Source organism: Schistocerca nitens, chromosome 4 (genome assembly GCF_023898315.1).
Source record: "Schistocerca nitens isolate TAMUIC-IGC-003100 chromosome 4, iqSchNite1.1, whole genome shotgun sequence".
NCBI lineage: Eukaryota > Metazoa > Arthropoda > Insecta > Orthoptera > Acrididae > Schistocerca > Schistocerca nitens.
In genome coordinates, this window is record NC_064617.1 from 139,742,177 (window position 1) to 139,755,220 (window position 13,044).

Genomic DNA, 13,044 nt, shown 5'->3' on the forward strand with positions numbered 1-13,044 from the left:
AATTAAGCAAAAGCGAGTTATTTTGACCAGCTACTGGCCAAAAGCTGTGCTCATACCTTAGTTTCTGTTTTCTTGTGCCCATTTTCCCACTCTTGCTTGCTGTAACGTAAATATTTCCTACTGATCTTGCAAGATCACGCACACGAGACAGAAATCGTAGGAGGGCAAGCACCAACTTCTTGCAACACAATAACTTTCCAGCCAATTTACAATCCAGATTAACAAGTCTGGAGTACTGTATACGAATGCTTAAGGCACTGATGTTAGTTGATCTTGACAACTCTTGATGCCTCTACTTTACAGGTTTCCTTCCATGTGCATTTCCTCTTCAAATCCCGATTGGTCGGAAATAATTACTTACTGAAAGAAGTTTCTTTCCCACCTACAAATTTTCGGGCCGATTCCGCGGTTTGTTGTGCATCGTCAGGTTTACGATTTGTTTAGAATTTCGTTATCGTACGTCTTCCGGTTATGTAGCATTGAAGTTACGCAACCATGCCCTGCTTCCCCTGAAATCACTCATCTATGCCGCGGGCGATTTGATGTGCATAACGTAGGAGATCACTATTACGCACATCCAGTAAACTGGAGCATTCTTGAAACGCGCAAACAGCAGTTTATGAAAAAACAAGTGTGATTTATTATGCACTACACGGTCACGTTGCTGCGGACTTGTCCAAAATTGTTCACTTTTTTTATTATGCTGCTGATCTTTCAGGTACTTAATTATGTTTAGAACGCGCTCCTTTGACAACGATTGTCCTTTACTACATTTAACTGTAAGCGGGATTTGTGGCTCCTTGTCCGACAAGGATTATGAACTACGTGGCTCTACAACTGTTTCGATATTATTTTCACTTGTTAAGGATGCATCTTTATTGTGCTCCCCATATACAGTGCCCACACAGTAGAGCGTATACGAAACCACACATTCCATTGACTCATCTTGCAGCAACGCTAATATTTCATCTGCCACTTCTTTCTCACTCTACGAAATTCCTTGGGTTCCCTTCTGACTAAAGGTCAACTTCGGCAATTGCTGTTTTAGATATAATGCAATGTTTGCTTTGTTTATCGTTGACACTGCTGTGCTTTGTATTACCCACTGTAGCACTGTGGTTACTCGTCAACTAAGCAGTTTAACTAAGCTCCGTAGCCTCATTCTGTGCTCATCGCTGGATACCTCCACAGTCCCACCTCCTGTTGGCATTAGCAGTCAATATTGTGGCTGCATGGTAGTCATCAAATGCCGTAAACATAATTGGACTTTTGCGACCTCGCACTCAAGGGATTCCATGTAAGTGTTGCGTCTCAAGCTGCTGGGTATGGGTGTGCCTTATTGTGGAGTACCTGTAGCCTGGCAACCAAGTATGTATTTTATATTGTCCGCTATGTTGCGACCAAAACAAAATGATTAGACTGGCGAAACGTAACATTTTCGTGCCTAATCGGTGGTGTCTTTACGGCAGCGGGACTGACTACTACGTTCGGCGTCGACGCTTCGGTGTTTGTGACACTCAGCGTAGTCACTATGACGTATCTATGCACAGAAGTCATAACGGAAAACCGTCACAAACGCATTCCATTTATTTACTAGCGGCGGGACTACCAAAATATTAGGTTGACAATATGACTTTATTGTAAAATATAAAATTAAGGTTCGAAATCAAAGTTGGTGAGGTATATTGGTGTTTCATACGTCATCGACGAAATGAAATGTGTTATGACGAACGGCATAGTCACTTGGCCGGAAGGGGCTGTCGCGCGTCGATGGAAATCTAGCAGCCGTGAGGGATACTTCATGGTTGTATTGACAACAGGGAGGCAAGAAAGTGTGACTAGCGTTTGATAATTTTTAGCAAGTAGTGCTGCCAAACAAGTACGATGTTTCCAGAGGTACGATTTTATTACTTGGTTCACTACTGGAATATTTTTATTTGTTTTATCAATATGTTTCGTTTATGAATTTCAAATGCTATCCTATCATTCACGTATGAACTATTATGTTGGTGCATAAGTTCGTAGAGTTTTTGTTTTCTATCTTATTCCGGTTGCTATTGGTTTATTCATCGATAGCTGTTTATTTGTAGTTCATTGCTGCTAATTTAGTTTACATATTGTCATTTGGAGATACTGTATGGAGTTATGGACGCTAGAAAATGGAGTGTCCAGTGGAGAAAGCTGAACATTTTCGACATTCTGTTTGATACCCATAGATGGTTGACCGCAGCGTAAGCAGCTAGAAATACACTCCTGGAAATTGAAATAAGAACACCGTGAATTCATTGTCCCAGGAAATGGAAACTTTATTGACACATTCCTGGGGTCAGATACATCACATGATCACACTGACAGAACCACAGGCAATAGACACAGGCAACAGAGCATGCACAATGTCGGCACTAGTACAGTGTATATCCACCTTTCGCAGCAATGCAGGCTGCTATTCTCCCATGGAGACGATCGTAGAGATGCTGGATGTAGTCCTGTGGAACGGCTTGCCATGCCATTTCCACCTGGCGCCTCAGTTGGACCAGCGTTCATGCTGGACGTGCAGACCGCGTGAGACGACGCTTCATCCAGTCCCAAACATGCTCAATGGGGGACAGATCCGGAGATCTTGCTGGCCAGGGTAGTTGACTTACATCTTCTAGAGCACGTTGGGTGGCACGGGATACATGCGGACGTGCATTGTCCTGTTGGAACAGCAAGTTCCCTTGCCGGTCTAGGAATGGTAGAACGATGGGTTCGATGACGGTTTTGATGTACCGTGCACTATTCAGTGTCCCCTCGACGATCACCAGTGGTGTACGGCCAGTGTAGGACATCGCTCCCCACACCATGATGCCGGGTGTTGGCCCTGTGTGCCTCGGTCGTATGCAGTCCTGATTGTGGCGCTCACCTGCACGGCGCCAAACACGCATACGACCATCATTGGCACCAAGGCAGAAGCGACTCATCGCTGAAGACGACACGTCTCCATTCGTCCCTCCATTCACGCCTGTCGCGACACCACTGGAGGCGGGCTGCACGATGTTGGGGCGTGAGCGGAAGACGGCCTAACGGTGTGCGGGACCGTAGCCCAGCTTCATGGAGACTGTTGCGAATGGTCCTCGCCGATACCCCAGGAGCAACAGTGTCCCTAATTTGCTGGGAAGTGGCGGTGCGGTCCCCTACGGCACTGCGTAGGATCCTACGGTCTTGGCGTGCATCCGTGCGTCGCTGCGGTCCGGTCCCAGGTCGACGGGCACGTGCACCTTCCGCCGACCACTGGGGACAACATCGATGTACTGTGGAGACCTCACACCCCACGTGTTGAGCAATTCGGCGGTACGTCCACCCGGCCTCCCGCATGCCCACTATACACCCTCGCTCAAAGTCCGTCAACTGCACATACGGTTCACGTCCACGCTGTAGCGGCATGCTACCAGTGTTAAAGACTGCGATGGAGCTCCGTATGCCACGGCAAACTGGCTGACACTGACGGCGGCGGTGCACAAATGCTGCGCAGCTAGCGCCATTCGACGGCCAACACCGCGGGTCCTGGTGTGTCCGCTGTGCCGTGCGTGTGATCATTGCTTGTACAGCCCTCTCGCAGTGTCCGGAGCAAGTATGGTGGGTCTGACACACCGGTGTCAATGTGTTCTTTTTTCCATTTCCAGGAGTGTATGTGCGCCGTGTATGGGGATAATGCCACTGGGCACAGCACGACAAGAAACAGTTCTCTCATTTTAAGGAGGAACGTTTTGACATTAGTGACTCCACGTCCATGGAGACCTTCGAAGTTTGATGAGCGTTTAAACGCATTAGTCGACAATGACACACATCAGTGTATTCGAGAACTGAGAAATGTACTGATAATTCCACCATCGAGCGACGTTTGCACGCCATGGAGAACGTTCAAAAATCGCGGGTATGCTCTAAGCCGAAATACTAAGGAATAAGTGGGTGGGCATACGCGCATCTGTTTGCTCGTCATCACTTGGCTCGTGAACAACACCGACCATTCCTATATTGTTTTTTTACTAGCGACGGGAACTGTTGGCTTAATGCTGACATGAGGAGGAGAATGGTTGGGCCGAAACAGCTCCAACTCCCAGCACAAAGATCTTACGCTCACAAAAGAAAGTGTCATGCATCTGGTGGAATAGCGAAGCTGTAATGTATTATGAATTGCTTCCCTGAGGTTAAACCATCACTACTGCCATTTGCCAACAGCTGAGACATCTTGCTACACGTAGTCCAAGCACGATTACCTGGATGACTGCATAATGTGATGCTAATCCACGATAACACCCGCCCGCATTCTGCTGAAAAAGCACTATACAGGATATGGATTGGAAAGTCACTCTACTACTACTACGTGATCAGGCCCAGTGGACCGCACGTATCTACAAGTTTCCTCCTCCACTGCATTCTGTCCATTGCTGCTATCCGCCATCCGTTCACATCTATTGACACTGTTTAAATCTTCATGGAGTCCATCCCTCCAACGCTCCTTGGGTCTCCCTGGCGGTCTCTTTCCTGTCACTCAACACCCACCTTATTCGCCTTATCTTGCGCCCTCAGATTTTCACCTTTTCTGGGTGATATCTAATAACCTCCAAGGAACTTCCTTTCCGGATGAAAATGCGCTCCGAACATGGCTCGACGAGTTCTTCGCCTCAAAACCATGTGAATCGTACAGTCGCGGAATCAAAGTTGAGTCCAGCATTGGCAGTAGACTGTTTTAAATAGTGAAGGAGAATATTATTGACTGATGTCTCATGTGTATCTGTCGTAAACTTAAGGAAAAGTGATACGAACTTTCGCACCAAACCAGTACTTTAATGTTCTTCAGACTTGGGTATGCACTACAAAAATGTAGCGATACGTCTATAAATATTGGGTTTAGTGACAAATAGTACATGGATTATCAGTTTCTTTCACTATTATGTGTACTTCGTTTGATTTTCTGTATACGTCGAAAATTCAACCTGAAGTAACTAAGGTCAGCGTATCCTGAACAATACTGCTTAAATGTATTTCCCAACCCAGAGTGGAACTACTATACTGTCAATGTTTATAAAAAATCACAATGCAAAGGTGACGTGTCAGATTTCACTTTTCTGTGAGATTAGACAAAGAAAGTCTTTACTAATATAGCAAATGAGTCCCGGTCTCAAAATTCAATAAAACAAAAACAAAATCCACGTATAAGACGAAGCGGTTAGTAAGTGTCATTCAGAAACAAGCAAGATACGTTGACGTAAAGATGAGGTGACATTTCTCCACTATTTTCCTTGTTGAAAATTTCCTAATAGTAGCCGAAAGGGATACACCAACTCTTAGATGGCACTGCTGTTGCCGAAGCTCCAGTGACTTCGGAAACAATTAGCTTGTGTGATGGAACGTACGAGCTGAATGTGTCAGTCATCGAAACTATTAGCCTGAAGACAATAGCTGGACTAGTTTGTCTACCCCTCCTCGAAACAAGAGTTTTATTTCCTCACCGTATAGGCTGAAACAAACATTTTGGTCGAGTATATAGTCAAATACGTTTTATGTAACAACTCATAGCTGCTAATCTAACTGCGCTGCAGCTGCACTTTCTCACCTCGTCAAGGGACATGATTGCTCAGAGTCTCCTGCCTTCCTCTCGACTCAGTCTTCCGCTGTAGTCCTGAAAGTAGTAAGATTGTTGCTGGTTAATTTTAAAAGCTTATACTGGGTGTAAAAAAATTACGCATACAGCTCTCAAGACTGTTTAGAGAACATGAAAAGGAACACATTCTTACATGACAGTGTCACAGGAGCACCGTTTCCCCGCATGAAGATTTTGAAGCAAGGGATGCCCAGAAACTGTTCAAACTGCCATCCGAAGTATACTATTACAGATATTGCCGAAAATGTCGACCGTTTACGTTATCGCACAATTAGTATATGTGTGCCAATGATGGGTAGTTGGACACTCCATAACGGGTTGCCCTTTTAGTTAAAGCTGCAGCCATTATTTCGAATGTCTTAGTCGTAAGCACTCAGATGGAAGTTGTGAATAGATACAAGTGGACGACATTTTCAGCAATATCTCATACAATATTCATCACACGGCAGTTCGAACACCGTCTATCAGCATCACTAGCATCAAAACCTTCATGGATCCCTAGCAGAAAAACGGTGCACCTGTGACTTTTGTTAGATATAAAAATGCTTTTTAGCTCTTCTATACACACTGCATTCCTGGCTAATATTACAATTAAATATCGGCCTTAATTTGAGAAAGGAATTTGAGAATGTAAGTTCGGGGCACTGCAATGTGTGATGAAAAGAAAATCGTAAAGTTTGATATATGGTACTATAGAATGTTAAAAATTAGAAAGGTAAGCAATGCGGTACTCCGCAGCCGAAGAAAGGAACATGTGGAAAAAACTGATGAGAGACTGGACAACAGGATTTGCGTTGACGGGTGAAAGAATAATTTCCATGGCACTACCGGGAGCTATAGTGTGTAAAAAGTGTAAGGGAAGATAGGTAGGAATGAAGAGGTTGACAAAAGGAATTCGTGACGAGTCGCCTCAAACGAGAGGGAAGACGTGAAAAAATTTTGTCTACTCAGCTTTTTAACACTCCATATATGCCACAACCAAGTGAAAACTAAACAGAATTATGTCGGACATTAATGTTTTAGAAAAAACTTTAAGAACTTAGTGTACTTATGAACAACAGCCTACATTTTGATGACAAATTTGTATTAACACTTCATTACACACAGCAAGCCCGTTTATTAAAAACTAAATCAGTGCCAATAATGTTAAAAGCTGATTGCGACTCGCGAGGACTATCTTTGGTTTCAAAAATCTATGGCGATACCATTTCAAATATCAAAATACACAAAAAGCTAAGGAAACGTCACATGGTAGCGTCTGGCTATATATTGGCAGTACAGCTAGCTACTCTGAACAGCTTAAAGCCTCCCCCGACACGTTTATTCAGACTTCAGAAAGCTGTGAAACATTCCACCTTTGCTCACGCTAATACCATTTGTCACAGTCTCTGGTCATATTCTACTGAAAGTACTCATTCATTATTGGATTCCGTGGACATTGATGGTACGGTTCACCAGCTGTTACAATTAGTCCCGAAGATTTTCTTTAGAATTAAGATTGGGTGATTTAGTGGAATAGTCAAGGTGAGATCCAACGCATAAATCTTCGTCAAGCCAGGAAAGTGTGAGTGCTGCCTTGTGAAGAAAGCTTATCTTGGAAGACGGGAATGTCCACAGCGTATTTATCATGAAGACGTACCAGAAAGAGAAACAATGTGTACGTGTTCACGGTAATCTGAATGAGTGGGGTCAAGTTATGGAACGAAAAACACCAGAACATCTTGGAACCATCTTTGGGCTGAATTACACCACTAAGTCAATGCGGTTTAAGTGGGGCCTCATTGGGCCATTCGTACACCCGACGCCATACAGAATTTGATGAGATGCCATATATGGATTCCTCAGATCACACTGTGCGCTTACACTCAGCTACTGCCCAGTTTGTTTTCCGTGGCCCTCGGAGACGTGCAGCTTTATCTGGCGGTATTAGAGATGACCTTTGGCGAGGTACAAGACTCGCCATGTTCGATGCATGCAGCTCAGCTGACAAATGGACTTTCATCCACAGATAACAGCATTTTCTTTTTTGAAATCGGCTGCCATCGACATGGCGCGAAAAGCTTCGGTCCCTGTCAGTTGGAATCATTCTAAAATTATGTTCTTGCGTAGTATTACATGGCAGAATGTAGTTCACGATTTCTTGTGCACAAATTGGACACTTGGCGTTGACACACCAACAAATCGGGCAACTTATTCACAGGCTTCTTTCTGCCGTGCTGTTACGTCTTCGTGTCGATCCATCTTACAGCGCTGATGCAACCAATTGACAAATGCATCTGTCGACATCTACATAAGTACTCCAGTTCATCCTCAAGTGACTGGCACAGGGTTCTAAATCGATTATACAGATCAGCACCAGCAGAGGGTGTGTAACCCTTCCTTGGGGAATGCCAAATATTACTTCTGTTTTAGTGCATTGCTACACACTGTCGCCTTGCTGACAAACAATCACGAATCCAGCCGCACAACAGACGATACTCCGTATGCACGCAATCTGAAGTCCCTTGTAAGGAACGATGTCAATATCCTTTTGGATATCTAGAAATATTTGAGGTCCCCTTCGATATCACTAATTACTTCATGACAAAGAGCTAGTTATGTTTCTCAAGGCCGATATTTTTTGAAACTGTGCAGCCAATATAGTTGTCCTCGAGGTAATTCATAATGTTTGAACACAGTGCATGTTCCGAAGTCCTACTGCAAATCGACGACATGGATAACCGTCTGTAATTCATCTGATTACTATCACTTCCTTTCTTTATTATTGGTCTTTAGGTATGGATCTTTGGTGTAGCGAGCAGTTGTATGTGACTTACATACGGAAATTTTATATCGGCATACTCTTAAAGGAATTTGGTATACAATCTGGTTTAGAGAACTTTCTTTACTAAGTAATTTAAGACATTTTGCTACAGCGAGGACATCTACTTCAAAGTTACTCATATTGGCAGCAGTTCTTGATTCGAAATCTGGAATTTTAACTTCGCCTTCTTTGGTGAAGGAATATCGGGGAAACGTATTAAGTAACTCCGCTTTATTGACACTTATCACATTACCATGTGACCGTCCGGTTAGCCGTTGGGTCTAACGCACTGCTTTCAGGACGGGAAGGCGTGCCGGTACCCGGCATGAATCCGCCCGGCGGATTTGTGTAGAGATCCGGTGTGCCGGCCAGTCTGTGGATGGTTTTTAAGGAGGTTTTCCATTCCTCTGCGAATACGGGCTGGTTCCCCTTATTCTGCCCTGGTTACACTATGTCGGCGATTGCTGCGCAAACACTTCCTCCACGTACGCGTACACCATTATTACTCTACCACGCAAACATTTGGGTTACACGGAGGGGGGGGTCCACAGGGGGCCAAACAGCACAATAAACCTGGGTTCGGTGTGGGGCGGCGGAGGGGTGAGTAGACTGATGTAGCCTGTTGTGGGGTTGTGTACCACTGAGGGCTACGGAGCCTCTCCGTCGTTTCTAGGTTCCCAGTTCAATACAATACAACAACATTACAATCAAAGTAATAACGTTACAAACCGCAAGGCACGCTTATTAAAAGATGATCGGCTTCGATCATCACATCTTCAGACCAACAGCCATACTGGTCGTCAATGGCTGTGCATGAAGCAGGAACCGCTGAATAACAATAGCTGTTTGTGCTCCATTCACAGTAATTGACGATAAATTTGGCTGAAGGTCTGAAGATGTGATGATCAAAACCGTTCTTATAAAACCGTGCCTTGTGGTCTAGACTTTTAATTATTTAAAAATATTCTGATGGGTGACATCTCCAATACTTTTATCATAAACATTATCATGGCTATGGCGCAGTGAAGGTATAAATTGTGTGGGGCCGTTGGTGTACTTGAGATACGACCAAAATGTTTTTGGATTTTCTGGCAGATTTCCAGACAGTTTCGTTGTGTAATACGTTAAAAGCACCTCGCACTGAAGTTAATCCTAAATTTCGAACTTCTGCAAAATTTCTCCTATCTTAGGGATTTCCTTTAAATTTGGCATGCTTTTTGTCGTTGCTTCCACATTAGTGTTCTGATCCGTTGTGTGTATCACGGGTCAGTTTTGTCTCTAATTTATTTGGTTTAATCTGCGATGAAGGTCCGTTGACTGCCGCGTACCAGTTCTACACCATTTACGAAACTCCAAAAGGACCAGCGTCTTAAGGGGTGACGAATGGGACTGGTGGAAACACCTGTATTGGAAGCGGTATTCCAAAATCTTCACAACTTTACTAGGAAACTTTGTGGATATGACCTCCGCCCTATTCTCAGCCATAGTCGTGGGTAACAGGGCTGAAATGGACGTGCCGCTACGAGACCGGTCGCAGCTTCTTGTTCGCTACTTCCGGCTGCTCCTGTTCCCGCTGACGTCATCCTTTCCACTAAGACGAGACGATAGCGCGCTGCGAGTTAGCGCTGACAGACTGCCGCCTCCAGCTGCCCCTGCTGAATTAATGCCCCGTACGTTTACGGATGGAACCACCTTCCCGTAGAAGCTTCCTGCTATATATTTTTCTTGCACCACACGTATGCCACAGAACGTATCTGATCATATTACGATATTTCTACTCTGGTGCTCTGTTAGAATTTCTATTTCGTGTGATGAATGGCAGCTTGCTCTAAATGTGAGAAAATTTAAAGTTACTGCAGATAAGTACGAAAAACCATCTTGAAACATTCGGACACTGATAGCAGCGCGCTGCTTGACAATCACGACGATTAAATGTTTAGACGAAACGCTGGAAAGCGACATGAAATGGAACGAGCACGAAAGAGCAGTTTTACGGAAGGCGAATGATCGACTTCGGTTAACTGGAAGAGTTCTAGGACAGTATGGCTCATGTGGAACGGAAACAGCGTACAGAACACTACTGCGGCCCATCCTTGAGTAATGCTAGAAGGAAGGCGACGAATCAGTTGAGATGCGTGCTTCTGGATGTTACCGAAGACATACTTTTCGCGAAAAACTATTCAGAAAGCGTAGAGAACAGGCACTTTGGACAAACGTTAAGATTCCACTCACTGACTGGTATCTTGAGGACCATGAAGACAAGATAAAAGAAATCTGGTCTCATACGGAAGGATGTAGGCCGTCTTTCCCTGGCTCCATTCGTGGAACAGGGAAAAATGACTAGCAGTGGCAAAAGGTACCCTCCGCCTACCACCATAAGATAGCTTGAGTAGTATGTATATGTAATAAGAAATAGAAAGTGAAAGTCTAAAGAAACTAAATACCAAAGAATGCTGAGCGGTATGTAACTATCGTCTCGACATCTGACTAAAGTGTTAAACGAATTTTAGAACGTCTTTATCAACCAGTCAGTCCTTGCCCACACCGTATAGGCCTACACTCCAGAAGAAGACGCTCCAATGGCATGAAGATGTCAACCAAAGACTAATATTTTAACACTACTTCAGATATTCTCATAATTCGCTGAACTACATGGGAGAGGGTACCATTTATTGTACCATATTCTATGGTTTCTTGCTGTACCATTTACGCATGGAGTGAGTGACTAATAACTGCTAGAAGGCTGATTAGTTGCACTATTTTATATCTCTTAGATGTGTAGAATATTCCTTGTCTGCTCTTTGAAAGTCGGTTCTACAATATGGTTCTTTAGACGTCACACAATGGGCCTGTTGGCTTCGAATAGACGATAAACGGACAACAGATTGCAGAGCTGCACAAAAATGGTACATCTGTTCCTGTGGGCACTCAGCAGAAAATATGTTGGCTGAAGAAACATCTGCAACGAGGTATGAAAGAAGTAAACCGCAATGGTTGAAGTTTTCCTTCAAGCGGGAAGTATAAAATGTTCTGACCTTTTCAGAAAATGAGGGCGTCGACCTGCTACAAGATGTGTCTCCACGGCGAGAGTGCAAATGCTACACTTTTTCACCTCATCTAATCTTATCACAACTCAGTGGAAGCGAATACCACTTGCGTAGCGTAATGCGTTGGGCTATGGCTTACGAGATAGCGTGCAGGCTCTGGAGCTTATCCGAGGATTTGATTCACCGCCGTTGGTCAGGCAATGTCCGGTCGTTTGTCATCTTTTTCATTACGACCTGTTTCGCAAATGCCAGGCGAGTCTCCTCGCCCAACCATTTCCACCTGACGTACACAATACGTACACAACCGAAGTTCGCAGACAAAGTGCGGATATTACAGAATTCGTTCACAGATTGCGAACAAGACGCGGCTCTATAAAAAGTTGAGACGAAGTGAGACATTCGGTATGAAGCCTACTGTGACATTTTTCTGTCTTCCTGTTACATCTGCAGTAAGCACATGATTTGCTCCAGGTCTCAGCTTCCGGCAGCATTGCAAGTTTGCTACATTCTTGGAAGAATCTAACTGTAAGACGTGTTCCATTTATCGTATGATTTTCAATTCTTTAGATGCACCGAAATAAATTGCCTTAACCTCACAACACGTTCATTCCGATGTAGTTTAAGAGGTATACAAGTGTTATGGCAGGTCAAAACAAAACAAACGAGATTCAAACATTTGAACTTATCGCCGTACTCATATGCAAAGCAGATTCTTCAAAATTTTAGTCTGGTCGTATAGTAAGTTGTGACATTTTCTGTGTCAATCATTCGACGACGTATTAACAGAAATGAATATAATATGGCTTTCACAGCATGTTTAGGCACATAGCTGTAAATGTAACCTGCTTTTAGTTAAATCTGACCTGCTTACACACTATGGAGCTTAAGTGAGAGCTCTACGGTACTTTTCGAAATTCAGAGCTCTTCCGTATGTGATATTTTACGTCTGCTGATTGAGATACTTTACGTGCTATTTTAATTGATCGTGGACGGCACTAGAATTTTTTGCCAACAACTGAAATGACTTGCTCTCGGGAAGAGTTTTTAATAGTGGAAGAATCAAACTGCGCTGTGTTTTTGGTTCGACGTTGAAGCCTAGCTCATTCCATACCATCCAACTGGCTGAGCGAGCTTGTTCTCTAAGCAAAAGAACGCAAGTTTCTCTAGGATCTCTACATTCAGGGAAAATTACGTAAAATCTAAAGGAAATATCTATTTCCTAAATCAAATGTATTTTCAAAAGCAATATTCACCGCCTATTATGCAGTGTTCATTACAAGCGAGTTTTCCTCCACAGGGTGGTAAGAAATATTAAAAATATTATCTGATATTGGCATTATTCACTGCGCACGAATTATGTTAAGACTTTACCTAGAAAGCTATGCATCGTTAAACCAATGAAGAACCTCGCAATCCACAATTCACTTTCAGAACTCTACTGAGGTCCACTGGCGTCCCCCTAAATTAATCCAAGCATGGGTAAGATTCTAAAATCGCCTTTTATATGTAAATTTCGACGAATTGGAAAACTTGTTGGGCTCTAAGAGCTT

The 13,044-nt window shown here is 43.8% G+C and overlaps 1 protein-coding gene across 1 annotated transcript in view; it reads right to left on the reverse strand.

Annotated features, from left to right (window-relative positions):
• The window catches only part of LOC126252020 (acyl-CoA-binding protein-like), a 112,443-nt gene that overhangs the window by 40,884 nt on the left and 58,515 nt on the right, over positions 1-13,044 (reverse strand). Inside the window, exon 2 of the mRNA XM_049952806.1 lies at positions 5,597-5,662. Coding sequence (XP_049808763.1) covers positions 5,597-5,611 — 15 coding nt within the window. The 5' untranslated portion in view covers positions 5,612-5,662. The remainder of the gene's footprint in view (positions 1-5,596; positions 5,663-13,044) is intronic.